The sequence below is a fragment of the Contarinia nasturtii genome, unplaced genomic scaffold (assembly GCF_009176525.2).
Source record: "Contarinia nasturtii isolate CC-2019 unplaced genomic scaffold, AAFC_CNas_1.1 Cnas_scaffold_129, whole genome shotgun sequence".
NCBI classification, from domain to species: Eukaryota; Metazoa; Arthropoda; class Insecta; order Diptera; family Cecidomyiidae; genus Contarinia; species Contarinia nasturtii.
In genome coordinates this window covers 747,446-766,582 of record NW_022197486.1, presented here as the reverse complement: position 1 = coordinate 766,582, position 19,137 = coordinate 747,446, and the positions used below count along the sequence as shown (strand labels likewise).

The following is a 19,137-nucleotide window of genomic DNA, read 5'->3' as shown; positions in this document are numbered from 1 at the left end:
AATTTATAAAAGATGATAAAAGAGTATGTAGTTTGAGGTATTTAGTCTAACTCAGTGCTACCGCATCGCACCGAGCACACTTAGTGAGTTGCATAAAACTCATTGTATTGCGAGTGTGACATGTCTCTGAGTCGCCATTGAGCGAGTAAATAATACTCAGTAGAGAAATGAGTGAGCAGCGACTCACTCGTGAAATCTAGCGTGAAATGCTCGCTTGAAATGATTGCATTATGAACTATTTTCTAATTATTTTGTCAATAATTTTCAGTGTAAATTTTTCAAATGCATTTTTTTAAACCAATCGTAATAAATTATTTTGAATTTGTTTTCCTTTCTGACAACACACAAAAAACAGTAGTAGTAGAATTATTTAAATGTATTGGTATATTGCAAATTTATCAATAGTTGTTAAAATATCTATTGGTATTTTCATACAATCGTCACTAAAACATCATAGTTGACACTTGTTTTGGCGCGATGCACCAAATGTCAACTGCGCTGCTGTGGTGACGATTGTATGAAAATACCAATAGATATTTTAACAACTATTGGTAAATTTGCAATATACCAATACATTTAAAAAATTCTACTACTACTGTTTTTTGTGTGAATACACAACAAAAATCACACCAAAACATTTTAAGTAAAATGATAAATTAAGAATTTTCGCTGATTCAGGTTTTTTCGTATGAACCGAAATAAATTGGAACAACATAATCATTCTATGTTGTTGCTTTTTTTCTTTGTATTTGTTTTGATATCGACTTTATTTACATTTTTTAAATGTTTTTTTCTTCAGTGTTTATTTTTTAACAAACTATGTGATGCGAACGAGAAATGACTCACTCACCGTATGAATTGAGTGAGAAGTGAGCTGCTCTTTCATTCGTTCAGCGAGTATACAAGCGCACCGAGCATGCAAAGAGCTCACTGTATTGAGTTACGAAATAGACTGAGCGTGCGTTTCATAGCACTGGTCTAACTTAAAAAAGAGTAAGTTTGTTGGCCATATGAATTTAGCAAAAGGGGAGTATTCATTTTGGATGAAAATATCAATCGCATGTAAAAGGTGCGCAGAAGCAGCTACACAGTTGCGTGAGTCAAAATACACATAAACGAACAAATCACAATAGCAAATGCCGTCAATGTGTGACTTATCAAGCGCACAGATCATGTTCATTCGTGTTTGATACGTATGGTTGTTTATGTGCGCCTGTGACGACAACACAGACTCCGTTCGCTTCACTTACCCGTTGCCGTTTACGTGCTGTTGTGAAATAGGATTGTGCATTTATATACAAAGAGATTTAATGTTGCTGATTCTGCGCGCCTGTTACATTGGGATCGAAAAATGTTAAATATATTAAATATTTTCGCACATACTTTTATTTTAACCAGAATAATTTAATAACGTACTCTCCTTTATTTCCAACCCAAATCACAAATTTAGCCAAATCACATACACTCCTTGTCGGAAATTTAAATGAACAAAATATAACTCCCTTTTATGACAGACTAAATTGCTCGAAATACGTGCTCTCCTTTAACCATTTTTACCATTAAAAAACATGCTCTCGTTTATCGTACTGCAATTCCGAAAAACATACTCTCCTATCGATATTTTCGATAGATGTATTCGAATGTTTCTTTGTCGAAGAGTGTATCTATCCATATTGGCCCCGTGAGTCTAGGGGCTTGCACTGACTTTTTTTTAATTTCTATTATGACCGCCTGGTGGTCACTATGCTGGCGGCTTTTTTTTCACATGTTAAAATGCCGTTTTACCCGTAAAGAAATGTGTTGCGGGTAAAATAATATTTTACCATGTGAAAAGAAAACCTCATGTTAAAATGGCATTTTGCTCTGATTACTTTGAATTTTAACATCTGAGTTTTCTGAGAGTACATCTGCCCCTTCGTCTTTTATCATTTTTGTCACTATATCTTGCGCTGTCTGACAATGGTTGAGATTGATTTGGACAATTTTCATGTTCTTTTGTTCAATTCTTTTTTAAACACTGGGCATTTGCCTCTGCCGACTAAGTGTTTTGTATCGTTTGCCGGGTCTTTTCTACAGTACATGCATGACAGTTCATTTTTGCAATTCTTTGCTATGTGCCCTTCGGTCCCGCATCTTCTGCAGAGCCTCGAGCGGTCCTCTTCGCTTTTGCATTGTTTGGCCAGATGTCCAAACTCAAGGCACTTGAAACAGTTTGTAACTGTCGTCTTCTCCCGGATACGGTTGACAGTCCAACCTATCTTTATTTTGCCCACGTCTTGGAGCTTTTTTGCTTCTTCTGCTGAAAGGCTGAAGACCGCAGTCTGTGTACCCCCATACGCCTTTCGAAGAGAGATTTTCTCTGGTGGCACTTCTTCCACTTCAAATTGGGCCTTAATTGCGGCACAAATATCTTTTTTCGTGGTGACTTCATCCGTGTCTCTTATTTCCAAAGACACGCGATGGGTGAGGGTTTTTACCGTCGCCTGCTGGCCCAGGGCTTCGCTGATGCTTTGCCGGAACTCGGTCGTTTTTGCTCCTGTCTCACTAAGTTGAAACAGGAGGTCTCCCTTCTGTGTCCTTCTGATTCTGGACACCGCCTTGCCGATTTCTGCCAGTTTGGGGTCATTTTTGACTCCGGTCAGTAGCTCTGCGTACGATGTTTCTCCTGTTTTTCTATGAGAATTGCATCCGGTTTTAGTTTCTGTTTCCGGGGCTCTTGAGTTTTGGCTTTCTCCTTCTTGGTATTGACTTTTGTCCAGCCTTCTTTTTTACTCTTTTGTGGCTCTTTTGGCTCTCTTGCTGGGGTTTGTACTCCGACTGCCTCTGCCAAGGTTTTTTTGGGGACAGGTTTTATGACAGGTTTTATTTTTCTTTTCGGATTCGGGGTCTCGGGGGTGTAACCGGTTGATGTGAGCTTCTGTCTTTTTCTTCATTATCGTCATCATCTCTGGTCGGCCATAAGAGGCCAATCATATCATTTGTACGCAATTGCAAATTTAAAGAGCTTCTTTATTCTGTCCAATAAGTATGGCAAACAATTTAAATGAGAATCATAAGGCTTTGCATTCACGGCATTCGATAAACCCCTTGTTTGTCTATTTGTTCTAGATTCTGTTGTTTCTTTTTTTCGCTCGTTCGTTCTGTTTTCCTTTCGCTTTTTTGGTTTTATTATTTTTAATGAATTATTCATTATTTTGCAATTCGCGAAAATGTAACGGCCATACAAACAACAGCCAAAACAACTAGCAAATGATATTAAGAATAGAAGTAAAAGATGAAAACCAGTATTCTCCTTCTTGATGGTATGGCTCTTTGGGTATGTGTGCGTGTGTATGCGCGCACCGAAAATCTTTGACTCTGTGAGATGGGGCCAACATGCATTATGAGTTAAACGGGAGTTTTTTTTAATACACAAAACAGTATGTATATAATGATATGGGGTTATGAAATTTGCAAATATGAAATTGTTCGTAGAGCATCGATAAGATAGCGAGACTATGACGGCAATCAAATTGTTGTACATAAATATAATTCATCTTATAATATGAAGGACAAGACAATTTTTCAATGTTCATCTGTGTGAATACAGAATATACGAATACGTTACATAGCATACAATGTATATTTTAAAGCAATTGCTTGTTCTAACGCACATTTGACTTTTCTATTTATATATCTACTCTTCTATTCTATTCCATTCTATTTCTTTACATGCACAAATATTGAGTGCAATGAATATATTTGGTATTTTTGTATGGTTTATACGCCTTATACAATATGCGAGATGAGTGGTAATCTATCTCTGTTGCTCTCATCATCATTATTTGCTTCGTTCGCGATAGCAATAGAGTTGTTGTGATTGAATTTGCGCTTGTTTCCATACTATAAATTGTGTGTATGCAAAAGGCAAAAGTTTCGTTTAGTTTTCCGTCTTTTTCATACATCGTATTGCCGAATTTATATACATATATTTTCAAGTTGAACATCATAATATACAATGTATGGCGTGTATGAGAAATGCACGCATATGCTTAAATTGAATGCTCCGATCTCATTTTACTAATCCACTTAAAAGATGAAAAAGTTATGCAAATACATAAACGCGTTGCTGCCGTTGTGGCTGTCGACATTACTCTATCTCGTTTTCTCCGTCCATTATCTCTCACACAACATCCATATACATACACTCATTTCAATTTCTCTCTTTTTCATACGTTCGTTCGTTCGTTTGCTCACTCGCTCAGTCATTCAGTCGTGTGTTCGTTTATTTGTGATTTAACGGCAGCAGACACACTGGTGCGGATGGGTGCCGATTCTTTGATTCACATACATTCAATATGAAATGTTGAATTTTGTAGCCAAAAGCATTTCTAAACAAATACAATGCATACACGCGGCATGCCTGCGAGACAGACAAAACGTTCATATCATACGATTGATAGCATACAAAACTGTTCGAAAATCGTTCTCGGCAAAAGTTCGACCAGTCTAAAAACCACATCACCGAAAAGTTTCACACACAAATTAATTTCCATGCAGAAAAGCTTAACAAGCGAAAGAGCCAAATCTCTTCTCAACCATGAATCATCAGCATACAAATAAGAGCCAAACATATGCATTTTCGAAAATACTATATTTCGAATGTTGAATAATCATAACAAGCATGCACAGTCACACACACACACACACACACGCACACACATTAAGTGACGAACTGAATGCGAAGCAAAAACGAAACAAGAAAAAAAAGAGATAACGTGATAGAGAGCATTTGTGCAGATAGTAAAACATAAATTTGAAAAATGCTAGTGCTTCATTTAATTGCAAACGATGAAGGAAGCCAACTCTCTGCCATTCTCACTAAACACGGTGATTGGCTCACAACAGAGAACTGCAACTGCTGAAATACACTGGGAGAACAAGAGCGAGAGCGACAGAGAAAAAAAGTAATAAAACAGAGAAGCTACAAGGCATCTACACAAATAACTATCGAACGCGTGGGACGTGTGTTTGACTTGTGTGCGTTCATCAAAACGTTCATCAAACATTAATCAAATATAAAGGAGAAGCGAATATTTTCGTCCAAGTTGAAATGAAAAACGAGCCATCAAAATAAATAGCTAAAAACGAAGATCGTCTGCTTGAACAGCGGCAAAAACAAAAGTATCTTCGCCATCAATCATTTCCACGCGATGGTTAAAAAATAGAAAAAAAAGAGAGAAAGAAAGCACCAAATCTCGACCATTGCAAAACATAAAAAATATTTTCGAAAATATTCGATGGCCATACGTCCAAACATCATAACGCACTAAACTTTCGTTTCGCACATACAATTCAAACAGCCAATAAATAATAAATCTCGAAAAGCCATATCAACTTCTTCTTTTTACGCTTTCATTATACGAAATACAAAATAAAGCACGTTGCGTCAAACGAATAAATAGATATATTGCGAGAGGGCCAGAGAGAGAGAGAAAGGGATATGGAAAGTAATCAAGATATGAAAAGCCCATCACAAATGTGAAGACGAACAAATAAGCTGAAAAAAGAACAAAAATCATAACGAAATGGTCTAATAATCAAAAGTGTGCAATATGTAATATTAATATCGAATTTCTAACTTCGAATAGCCATACCATTCATTCATAGATCGACATAGTTTCATATGACTGAAACGCGTTCAGCCCAAAATTGCCTTACTCTTACTCTGGATGTAGTAACATATCCGCAGGACGCAGTTTCTACAATTTTCCGTCAGAAAACATAAACCAAAATAACCAAAGTTACATTAAAAACTACAACCAATTGGATTCGAAATGCAACAAAAGAGGCACATACTTTCACAGCCTAGATAAATAGTGAAAATAATGGCACAAACACAAACATTTAGATATTGTCGCCTTTTTCAACATGCCAGTTTGTGTCAAGCTCCTTGTATGGAGTCACATGATGGAGTCACCTTTATTTTCAGTTGAAATTTCATCAAACTTGGTGATATTACTTATTTTGGTCAGAAAATAGGATTCACAAGATTTCCCAGTAAAATGTACCTGCTTACCTTTCAAGTCGCTGTCTTATATGGAACCGCAAGTTGAAAATTCCTTCATATCTTGAATCTGGGAACTATAAGACATGTTTTCCCAAGTGGCCACCAAATTGTGCCAAAAATGTTCCACCCTAATGTCCAACCAGCCCAGAACAAGATGAAGACGCAATTTTTCACTGCATTCGTTTCGCAGAGTCGAGAGTACACATCCCCCAAGGGTGAGTCTCCTAGTAAGTTATATGCTCGAAACGGACGAAGGGTGGCAAAACACCCTCAATTTTGTCACAAATGTACAAAAGAAGCTCCGCATAGCGGAAAAACAACGAAGAGAATAGACGGAGAGACAAGCATAAAATTCTAATCAGCCCTGCGATGTAATACCTAACGACAGTTCCGCGGGGAGAGTGGTGGAAGAGTGTGCAAGAGTGTGGTTTAGTACGTAGGCGCTTTCCCGGTCAGCGATTCGTGCATGCTAATCGGTCATCTCACCATGGGTATCTTTAGGAGATTCCACATCCGGGCAAAAAACCAAAAAAAAAACACACACACACATACATTCATTTCGTTTGATATTCAATTTTTCGAAGCAAAAATGTTGCAAAAATCATTCGAAGTCGGCACACATTGCACGGCCACCCGATGCAAATGAATGAATCAACTATATTTGGTTTTATTTTGTACAAATTATATATCCGTATCACAAAATTCAGTACATTTATTAACTTGGTTTATACTGTTCAGTTTCATTCACTGTCTCTGTTTTACGGCACCTATCATCCATACATTAAACCCATTTTAAATTCGGACACCACAAAAATGGATTAAAAACCATTTTACAATTGCAACTAGCTACCTATTAGCACAAGTCTTGTAATTCCATATCAAAATATTGCTTGTTCCGTTTCATTTTTATGTGTAATTTATAATTTTATACTTTATGCATTCTGAAATTCGGTCAATAGTCGTGCAAACCTTTTATCATCAACTCTGATTATTTCCGTACACTTTTTGCGCGCCGGTCACTGTGTAAAATGCGAGTGGCAAACTTTGGTCATTTGGAGGATCTCTCTTCTCACTCCATCTCATTCCTGGCTATGGGTATATATGGTATTTTTTTCAGCATTTATTTCTACTGTGGGTGAGAAAGCTATGTCGGAGGAAAAACACACCGAACACCGCTTTTTCCACTTTTCATTTTACAGTATCAACGGCAAATTGAAAATTAAATGCCTCAAATTACCGTATGACGCTTGTTTTTCCCATTCTCTTTCGTTCGCAAATGCACACAACTATACAGAAAAATTTGATGTCGAAAAATTAATTACATACTATTATAACCAATTATATGGTGTGCGGCAGGAAATTGTTTTCGATTCTCTCTCTCTCTCTCTCTGTGTGTGTTTCTCTCTCTCTCTCTCTGTGTGTGTAATTGTGGTGCGAACATTTTTTACGTTGCACACGCCATGACATTCAATTTATTTGTAGCATAAGTGAATAAACATACGCCATTCAGCAATATTCCCAATTTTAATTTGGGTCTGTGTAAAAATTCAAAGCATGGGCATAAATGCGAACACAAATGACAATTACAACGACCAGACATCTTCCAAAGCAACGAACGAAGAATAAGTCAAGCACAAAACAAACGAATCGCGACAAAAGCGAATAAAAGGCGGAAACTTTATGCAGATGATGTATGTTTGTGCCTCAACTGGTGTGCTCATTCTCATGCACTCTATCTGAATCTGTATGTGCACTTACAACGGTGATAATGGAATTCGTCCCATAACGATTAATTCATGCTTCGTTAGCAGCAATATTTTGCGTTTAATTTTAAAGTATTCGATTAGAAGTGTCATCATGTCACTGAAATGGTTGGTATTACAATAATATTAACAGATGAGAATGCTTGAATTCTTGAATTCATGATGTGAAAAAGTTCAAATTTGTCAAATGATTGTATCGAAGCCGGTTGCAGTGAAAGAGCAAAGGGGTGAAAGAGACGTTTGATCGGTTTTACTGACATGTTAACTATACTTTACATTCAATTCAATGCATATAAACTTTAGGTCAAACGATGCTCACTAAACCAACATTGTGCAAAACATTATGCACACTGTTCAAAATATACAAGTCCTTTGTTTGCATCCCACTTGTTCTTTCAATCTTTTGCCCATCGAAGGAATACATAATAAAGTTTCTTTACGGCTTTCATGCATATTTTCAACCACTAAATGCTCTTGTTTGTACATGCAAATAGCATCGTAAACAGAACGAAAATCTTAAATTATTGTGCACATATGATTGTTTTTGTTTTGTGCCTCAAAACGCTTGAAGCGCGCACACACAGACAGTCAAGCAACAGCAGCTGCAGCAGCAGCAGCAAAAAATGTGGAGTATACGAGTGACGAAAAAAGCATAGGGGAACAATAACGAACTAGAACAACAACAAAAGTAGCACACTCAAATACAAATGGTAAATAAAACAGAATTTCCAATGGAAATTTTATCCTCAAAAAAGGCAGGGAAACGACGAGGCAAAAAAAAATGTGCAAAGCGAGAAACACCGAATGCCAAATAACAAAAGGAAAAACTGTTGAAATTTTTCCGTAACATCATCTTCACTCTGGTTCATGTACTCCATTCGATGCCCGTATAAAAGATCAATGCCGTGAAATCCATTTCTTGTGCATATTTTTCTTTTAGTTGTTTTTTCATTTCTTAGATGTTTGTTTTGTCGGTATACGCGCACGCTCTCATTCTCGCATTTCTATTTTCTCAATGCTTTTGCTCTATGCGTTTTTATCATTTTGTCCTCTGAAAAAAGAAATTACGATAGAAATACACAAAATAAAAACAAAAGTTGCGTCAGGACACATAGCGACAGAGAAGCTGATGTGATATAAATAAATGTGAACGCGCACACAACGTGAAAATGCGAAATAGAGAAAGAGAGAGATGAAAACGGGTGACAGACCGATCTATTAAATGGAAAGACACAAAGAGCAAGACGATATCGTTAAAAGCCACATTATATTATATAAGTACACATGCTGCTGCATTTGTATATGTAAAAGCAAATGTGAACTCGCAATAAAATGTATTTCCATGATATGGAAAATGTAATAAATGTTTTGTAGACTTGTTGTAGTTATTATAATGATAAAATAATAAAATTAGTTGAATGAATCGTTCATGGATGGAAGGCGATAGTGCGAAAACTGGAGGGCGAATGAAAGAGAGAGAGAGAGATTTGAGAGTTGAAAGTGAACGTGAAAAGCAAAACCAAACAATGGAAAGTAAGAATCAACAAAAAGCGGAGCGAAAACTGCCTTTGAAAACAGTATCGGCGCGATGGTATACGCGTTTATGCGTGTACATTTTCTAGTTGAATCTTTGAATATCAATTGCGATTGTTGGAAATTCTTATGCTTACGATGGTGTGAAATGGGTGTGAGAAAGTGCGGAATATTGGTGTGTTGAAGTTGAAAATAACAATCAAATTGGATGAAAAGGCAGATGGTTTTCAAACCGACATTTCTACATATTGCCAAATAAACGACATAAACACACGCATGAGATGCGTTTAGTTGCGCACGCGAATGGTTAAGGGAGTGAATGGGAATAAAACGACCAACAGTTTCAAGCAAATACGCACATTTCAATACGCATCATATGGCATTTGTTTATCCATAATGTGCATGCAAATGCTACAAAAGGGCGCACAAATGTTCATCACCGTCAAATATACCAAAAAAAAAAGAAAGAGAAAAAGAGAGAACGAATGTGTATACCGTTCGCTTCGAAAGAGACTGAGACACAAAACCAGACTGATACCGGACGATGGAGTGAGAGATGAAGGTTTATTATTATCGCTCCATCATATACACACAAAACATATTATCTTGGTTGAACTTAAACGAAAATACTACTATTCGGTTCATGTTCATCGACTCGAATACTTACTTACCATTTACAGACACATAAACAGCAAAAATTGCTTGTGGTTTTTCTTCCACTTCGGTAAATTGATAAAAAAACAAACCAACCAACCAATTTAAGATACACATATGTGAAAGGCACACACAGCGAAGACAAGAGCGAAACGAGAAAAATCAAGAGCACAAATCAGCAATCCTTTACCACATTATTATATTGAGCACATAGTGAGAAAAATGAAATATGAAAGTGGCTACAAATGCCAAAAAAACGCCAACTCAATGTAGACCAATCATGAGAAATGCCCGAAATATTGCGCATGAATTTAATTTATTTTATTTGATGTGATGTACAATGATCGTTAGAAAACGTTCCATCACCATATAATGAAATCTCAACGAACATAAAAAGACTAAAAAGATATGAATAAAAGACGAACGAAAATAATGCAGATGGCAAACACCACAATAAACGAAGAAACGCTCTTGTGCATAAATATACTCATTTCTTTTCGTGTTCTATCTAATGGTCGATGAATATTTTTACGTGTAAAATACACTTCGTTTTTTTTCATTCTTTTGTGTCGACGTTTGTACTACAGTAATGACTTAACAATGTTTGGCTTAGCGAGCGTTGGACTTTAAATTATTTTCAATTCACTAATAACATATCATATTATCAGGTTAATAATCTGATGCTTTTAGATTTTACAATAATGTTCGCTGTTTGGTGTTGCTTTTGAAATGGAGTACCAACAAAAGAGCATCCATTTAACGGTATGCCTTTGTATATTTTGAGCAATTAAGTGAATGTTGTTTGCTGGAACAATACCGATCTCACTAGATTAGATACTCAAACGCAATATTGAGATCAAGAGGTGAAAAAAAGTCGCGAAATAGTGTAACGATTGACATTTTGCTCCTTTTGCTGCCATATTATTTGCAATGCGGCAACAGTAATAGTAACAACAATAATAATACAAGAAAATGGAAAAGATTTTCGTTTCGAAAATAATGTTTGCGTAACATACGTTTAACATAACAGGAACATGAGCATCCAATGCATTTTGGTAGCGTTAATATTGTGCATTGTTTTTATGTTAAAGGTGCTTTGTTCATCTAATGGATTTCATTGATAAACATGCTCCCACACAGACACGCAGACACACACCAACACCACGACCTAGTGATTTAGGTTGGCTAACAGTTTGGTCTCACTTGTTCATTGGTCAAAAGTGCACGAAGGTAACACGCTTAAATGTTGGGTGTAGGGTGCGCCCCCTGGGAAAAAAATCAAAATTATGCTCCGATAAAAATTTTCTATTTTTTACCCCCAACATACCCCCAAAGGGTTTTTTGAAATGTTCACTCCTTCATAGTTGCCCTGCTTCGTGAGACACCGTGTATAAATATATATATATATATATATATTTTCGTCATTCAACTTGAATAAATATCCATTGGAATTTCATATAGCCTCTCTATAGTCGCATACAATGAATACGAATCAAGTACGAATGAAGAAGCAAAAGAAAATATAAAAGCAACAACAAATGTCAAATATTGTGATGGTCTTGTCGTTTAACCATTATGATGATTATTCCATTATCCGTCGTTTATTATGTTGTATATCTCTTGGTTTAAATGTGCTTAGCATGCCTCTTAAGAAATCCATAAAGGCACTACACTAATTTCAATATCTCAAGCAAAAGAATGAAAATAACATACAATGCTCTTTCCATCACCGATACCTCCTCAACAACAACCATAACAAGTGATATCACCTTCATTGAAAATATCATTCAATTGAAGGAAACGCTTTGGATATTGCTCAATGGCACCCACATTTACACACTTGTATTTTTTAGCTTAAACAGTTTTTCCACAACGACGAAATATAACACACACACTTAATTAAAAATCACGGCCAAAGGTCGCACGATCTATTATATAAATACTGTGCTTGTGTTGTATGCAACATTTTCATAATTACTGGAAATCATTTATTCAATGCAAAACGGTTGCAAAACAATGTTTTGCTTCTTCTTTTCGACTTCAATGGAAAATTATCTTATAAAAAGTATTTTACACCAAAAACTACTTTAGACATCCGCATTCGGTATATTTGCCATTGGGGCTGGTGCTGAACAAAACAAAAGAAAACTTAAACTAACTCGATTGTTTGTCGGTGCAAAAATACAGATCGCGCCAGAAAAGATAGAAAAGAAAGAGGAAAAGAAAAATTCAGACTTTTTTTTTCAGTAAACAAACAAAAAAATGAAACTAACAGGTCTTGAACGACTTTTAATAAGTATTTAATTGTTATACGGGAATGAGTGAGTTGAGAATATTACTAAGCTCAATGTTAGGCACACTGCATTTTCGTTTATCCATAGAAAATTACTCGTAAAATGTATACGACAGTAGAAAAAAGCATCACAAAGCTTAAAGTACACATCATACATATGCATATTATATATATTACATAGATACATCGATACACAAACAGACTTGCTCTCAAACACAAGATATTTAATAAAGAATAAACTCTTTATCTATCTCTATTCTTATTCGTTGGAAGTAATAGCTTTTTGTGTGTACACAATGCAATTTAAAAAAGAAATACATATAATTTCATCGCTGTAGTCGATGCTGACGCGTATTGTTCATGCACACCGTCACTTTATAGATGTGTGTGACGTGATACACATGTTTGCCGAATGGCGCACATTATTTGGAACTTGATTCGCAGTCAACAGCAACGACGGCGGGAGCGGCAATAGCAGCAGCAGCAGCAGCAGCAAAAACAAAACAGTTCTTTGTATTGAAAGAAGACTATCATATACGGATGGATAGACAACGGAAAATGAAAGAATCGGTTAAAACGAGAGGGATGGCATAGGGAGACGATAAGCGGATATGGGAAAAACTTTCAAATTGGATAGGTTAAGCGTAAACAGTGTGTGCGTCTTCATATTCTTAAGGTCTCTCATTCTCATTCTCCCAATCTCTTCATTTTTTTCTCTCTCTTTCTCTCGCTTTTTTGCACAATCCAAAGTGGAATGGGGTATGATGTAGAAGCGCTTTTTCTCTCATTCTCATTTTCTTTTCTCTTTTATTTCATTTGGCACGTTTTTTTTCTCCTGCTTTTCATTTTTTGCAATGCTTCCTTTTTTGCTTTCTCAATTTCAATGCATACAATCAACATCCACCCAACATTGTGCACGCGTACATGATCTGTATCTAGAGCACATAGCTTAGTGATGGTTGCACATATCTAGATTCACGTATCGGTATCATTTAATCGTAAAATGGAACTGGAAATAAGAAACGAATGACACAAAAAATTGAGGCAAATGATTATACAAAAGCATGAATGACGGAACCACAGGCGTCTTTCAAAATTGCGCTCCAGTCATTGCACTTGCAATTTCTCTTTCTATCACATCTTACATACTATTTTTATCTTCTGTTTCTGCTCCCTGTCACCGATCACCCCGTTGCAGTTCATCTGTTTCATTATATCAGTCATAAAAATTCCGAATCTCGGTTATACAATATGAATAATCAAACGATGGAAACTCTCTCAATTAAAGGTTTAGAGATGCAATGCAAAAAATGTCTAATGCATCATTACATTATTGTTATATCCATACATGCACATCGAATATTTCTTGGAACGTGTTGCCATAGAAATCCTGACAAATGTTCAATTAATAATCATTTGAATATCAATTAAGTGTCTGAAAATGGCAATGTCATAAGTAAGCAGATGCCATTTTCAGATTTTTGTAATTAAAAATCAAATAAAAAACCTCTGACGAGGTGAAGAGCGAGTGACGAAACCAAAATGTGACACACAAAATATATCAATGATATCAATTTTGTGACGAAAATGAATGATAGATAATTTATCTGTGTACTGTGATTAAAAACTTAATATACATTTGAACATTCAAAACGTTGCAGAAATTCCTCTTTTTTACTGTCAGTATGGACTGATGACGCAATGCAACGTTCCGATCTTTGACTTGGGGCATAAATCGATGAAATTCTCAAAAGAAACTATGGAGTCTTTTTCGAGAAAATATCCGTTATGTGTCCGGTCAGACGGTCAAAGTTTGATTTTTGGCCAAATTGGCCACCTGAACTTGAAATTTTTAAGTCACAATTGGCACCATCCGATAGTTTACTTTAAGACCTTTCCAACGAATATGCATATGCCCTGGGTATGTCAAGTAAAGGTGCCACAGCGATTGTTTGAAAAAAAAATAGTAATAATAAAATAACAAATATATAAGTAAATAAAATATAAAAATAGAGAAAAATAAATAAAAATTGAAAAAAAAAATTGAATAAAAAAATAAAAAAATGTATTGAACCTAATTAAAAGAAATAAAAATTAAAATAAAGAAATTATAATTAAGCAAATTAAAAATATATTAGAATAATTAAATAACATTAAAAAAAAGAAATTAATAAATAATTTTTTTAAAGTAAATTTGAATAAAAAAATAAAAAAATTAATTGAAATTAAATAATATATGTGGAGTGTGTCACATGCAGGCAACCCAGTGACCGTAGGGACAATCAAAAAGTGACTTTTGGAGGCCGGCCACGGCCAAATCGAAAAGTGCCGGAACAAAAAAGTCTTCGCTTTTTATGTACTTTAATCACAGAAAGTTTCAAAAAGATCAGACTCGAGTACGCAAAATCGCGGACAGATATACCAAATGACTTTTATAGGAAAATCATATGAAATTTTTAAAATGCGGAATTTTTCGAACGGATTGATCGATTTCGACGTTTGAGATAACGTTGGAAAGGTATTGAGCTCTTGAATCAGAATATCGATGTTTCAGGGGTCAATGACCTCATTTAGTGCCATCTATGGCCGTAGAACTGAATTTTGACCCTTTTCTTGAAAGGACCATATTTTGAAGACAGGTGGTCCGATCATGGGGCGGAAATGAATGAGACGAAATTTTCTCTCTCATGGGCGCAGCCATATTGAAAATTTTGTATGCGCTTATATGTAAAATTGGTGGCGCCACTAGTATATTTGATGGAAAAAGAAGAACATGTTTGAGTCTCACTCGTTTATATGTAAATTACATAGGCATTTCCAGGCCATGAGTCTGATTTTCAAACTTTGCTGTTTTTTCTTAACCTATGGCCCAATGGCTTTCCAACCATACATCAACCGGGGCCAACGGCCTTCTAGGTCTGGATTTCGTATATTACGTGTATATATAGCGAGTTCGACTTTTCAACACACTAATGTGGTTTCGTCACTCGCGCGTACTGCCGTCCGCTGTGATTCGATTCGATGCAATTTGATAATAATACTTTAAAAGTGAAAAAGGGAATGAAAAATGAGTAATGAGACTTGTTAGAATACATTTCGCATCAATTTATTGGCGTTTCATTAAAAATTCAATAATTGACAGATTTCAGCAATTTTTTGTTGTTGTTGTTTTACGAGACATATCTTATATCAGGAAATATTTTTAGTAATTATACTTGTAAACTTTTTTCATAAATGTATGCAATAGAAAAAAACAGTGGGATAAATATTCGCTGTACACATGGTTGTTGGATTCAGAGAATTACGTGAAAGTAGAAATAAATAAAAAAAAATGGAGCAAGAAACAAGCGGTAAACGGAACAATTCGGCACGACAAAAGTGTGTAAATTACAAATGCGAATAGAGAATTTTAAAAGTAAGTTATGTGTTTTTATAATATAAAGTTCCATTTATGTACACAGACTTACGCGACGAAAATTCAAAGTTTTCAACTCAAAATTTTCAACAGTATACTGTTGCTATTATTGCTTTGAAAGAAGGAGAGTGAGAATATTCGCATTGTTTTTCTGTCCTAGTTAACATATGAATTAAATAGGAATTCGACAAAAGACGGAAAGAGTGAGCACGAGAGAGAGAGTTGAGTAAGAGCAAAACGATTACAATAAATGTGCTACTTTGTGAACGCGTAATGTTTCTTCGTTCGTCGTTCATTCGTTCATTCGCACCAAATAAAAAGACGCCTTCTTGTTCTCATATTCTCTTTACCATAGAATTTCCATTCGTTGTTTGGGCGACGATCGTCACATACATTTTAAAAAAATAACCACTTTACTATTCCTTTATAATTACATTTTCCATGCCACAAAATTCTATTAAATATTCGTCTCTTCAATTTCACCAGAGTTGCTTCCATTTTTGCGCAGTAATTTGATTGGAATGCAAGCGCTAAATGAAACGAATGGCAGAAGTTTGCTAAACGAAGCAACAAGATGAGCAGTGGAGAGGTAGACAAAGTGGAAAAAGAGATGAGAGAAAAAAAGTGATGAGGATGAGGTCGAATTAGATATGCGTTTAAAATGGGAGAGACAACAGGAAAAAAGCACTCACACACACACACACTCACACACACACACACACACACACACAACTCACTACATTGTAAGACATGTACGCCCATAAACTTTTCTAGATCACACAGAAATTTTTTTAACTGTTCACCGCTTCGACAACCTTTTTTTAACTTCACCAACATGCGTACATGCACACGCACACAGCTCCATACAACAAACCAACGATCGGAAAACTAGAGAAAAGTTATCGACGAAACAACGAAAAAGCAGCACAACAATTTCGGGTAGCTTTAAATCAATAAAATACAAACGAGCTGACGAACTGTCAAACCGGCCATCCAATTTTCGGTATAAATTTTAATTTTCACCGTCCAAAAAAAGAGAAAGGACCAAGAATATTTGCTTGCTATCACCTGTTTCACACTCATTGTTTGAAAACTTCCGTCACGAAAAAGGTCAAACCATCCAAATAACGCGATAGCGGATGGCAAGACAAAAAACCCTAAGACATAAAAAAACCAGTGAGAGAAATATGTGCGGAGAGCGTGGAAGTGTTCGCAGCACTTTATTTGCGAATAAATGTGGAAACGTCATTGGAAATTTAAAGAACAAAAAAAGTATATATCGCAGTCGATGATGTTTGAGTCTTTTGTTCTCGTCATCAACAACAACAGTAGCATCCGAATCGATTGCTTTTCAATAGATATGAAAGTGTTCTCACACCAAATTCATATCAGATCTAGCTTCAGCTTGAGTTTTGACTTAACTCTCAAAAAGGCAACTAACGAAATAACCGCTTTTATAAAAAAAAGATCCTAAGTGCCCAACACCAAGACGAATATTTTAAAGAAAAAGAGAACAAAATAGAAAAAGAGTAATACCAAGCTACTGTTACCCATTTCAGCCCTTCTGTCGAACGCACATCCAGGGTGTGAGCGAGAGAAAGAATAATGTATTCATAACCGAGGAAACGACGCGTGAACAAATAGATTTCATTCAAAAGCATTAATCAATGAGAGTGTCTGCCTCTCCTCCACTTTATGGATAGGTCGATAAATGATGATGAGTACGAAAAGAAACCCCGAACTAAATAACTTTTATTTCGATCTCTGCCGCCCACTCTTCAAATCAAATGAACAATTTTTGCCTTTTTAAAATAATCATTGATTTTGAATTACTGGCAAAAGAGGCATTTTATTCAATTGAAACGAAACGAAACGAAGCACAAACGACTTGAAAATGCGATATATATTTTTTGTATTGTTCGAACAAATATGATGTCGATTTTGTTTGATACGCGTCGCACAAAAAGCATTATGGTAAATGACAATCAACCGGACACAAATAGCAATAGTGTCATTTAATATCGATAGTTTAATAGTTTTATTTGTTGCAACAAAATGAATGAATTACAATGAACCTTCGGCGGTGCAATCTTTCAAAATTCACTTGAATGTAACAGAACAGAAAGGAAATGCACAATTACAATAAAATTTGTTATCGTTGTTTGAACAGACACTTAATGTTTTACAAATACAATATGCGTATTTCTGCATAATTCTGTATATTTTCCCGTTTTTCCCTCTGTGACACGTAATTATTTATTTTGCATAATTCATAGTTGTGGAATTTCAGTGAGAGACCGAGATGGGGTCGGATTCTATGCGATTTTAAGTCGGTTGCTCAATTGGTAAAGGGCCATAACTTTTGGAAGATTGGCAAATATCCGACATTTCTTTTGAAAAAATGTTTAATAATATCTCTAAAGTCTTTATTTTATTATTGTTATTGTTGTTGTCGATGTCGTCGTCGTTGATGTAACGAACATTTTTATTTTTATTCCATTCTCTTATATACAATGTGCGTTCGTACCTCAAGTATCTTTCTCACATTTCAAGCATCTCGTAATGTAATAAAAGCATCAAAAATACTTACAGAACATTCATTGAGTTCAAATAAAAGAATAAACGTTACATTTCTCTCTCTAGTCGGTAGTGAACCGAGGTGAAAAAGTGTGCATTTTATGTGAGCGAGTGAGAGAAATGAACTCAAAAAGAAAAGAAAATGTAAAGCGAACAATTTTCAAGAAGATTTTCTCAACATTTAATAATAAAGACACACGGAAAAGAAGAGTGCATTCAATAACAGTGTGTAAACAAATGAATGCAGAATGTCGTACATAAATAAAACCAAAAGAAACTTTAAAATCGCATTTACTTTGAATTATGCAATTGACTTACCTCCTGTCGATACGCATGTGACGTTCACTGAACTACCTTCGTTGTACGGTCCAATTGTATAATGTGGTATATGTGTACCACTTTCATCCGAAATTGATAATTTTTCCGGTGGCACTGTAAATATAAAATACACAATTCACAAATGGCTTATTAATTATTATTGATTGTTGATTGTCAAATGACGATGATGGAAATTGAATCAATGTGAAATAAAACGAGAGAGTGTGTGTGTGGATGAGTGAGTGAGTGATAGATGATTGGGAAACCATTAGAATGTAAGAAACTATATAGTTTGACCACAAACACACACATATACAGGGTGGCGCATATAATAGGCTCACTCTTAGGGGGTGAGAATTTTGAAAAACCCTTTGGGGTGTATGTTGGGGGTAAAAAATAGAAAATTTCTATCTGAGCAGAATTTTTAATTTTTCCCCAGGGGGGATGGGGGTGTCCCAAAATTTCCAAAAGTGTATCGGATCAAAAAATAATGTACTACAAAGTTGTTCAGAATGACGAGAGAAATTTTTTAGGA

At 35.5% G+C, this 19,137-nt stretch overlaps 1 protein-coding gene across 7 annotated transcripts in view; it reads right to left on the bottom strand.

Moving 5' to 3' along the window:
* The window catches only part of LOC116342649 (nephrin-like), a 115,469-nt gene that overhangs the window by 74,796 nt on the left and 21,536 nt on the right, over window positions 1-19,137 (bottom strand). For all 7 annotated transcript variants that reach the window (XM_031770350.1, XM_031770342.1, XM_031770392.1 and 4 more), the window contains one exon: window positions 18,603-18,716. In XM_031770350.1, the coding sequence (XP_031626210.1) occupies window positions 18,603-18,716 (114 nt within the window). The remainder of the gene's footprint in view (window positions 1-18,602; window positions 18,717-19,137) is intronic.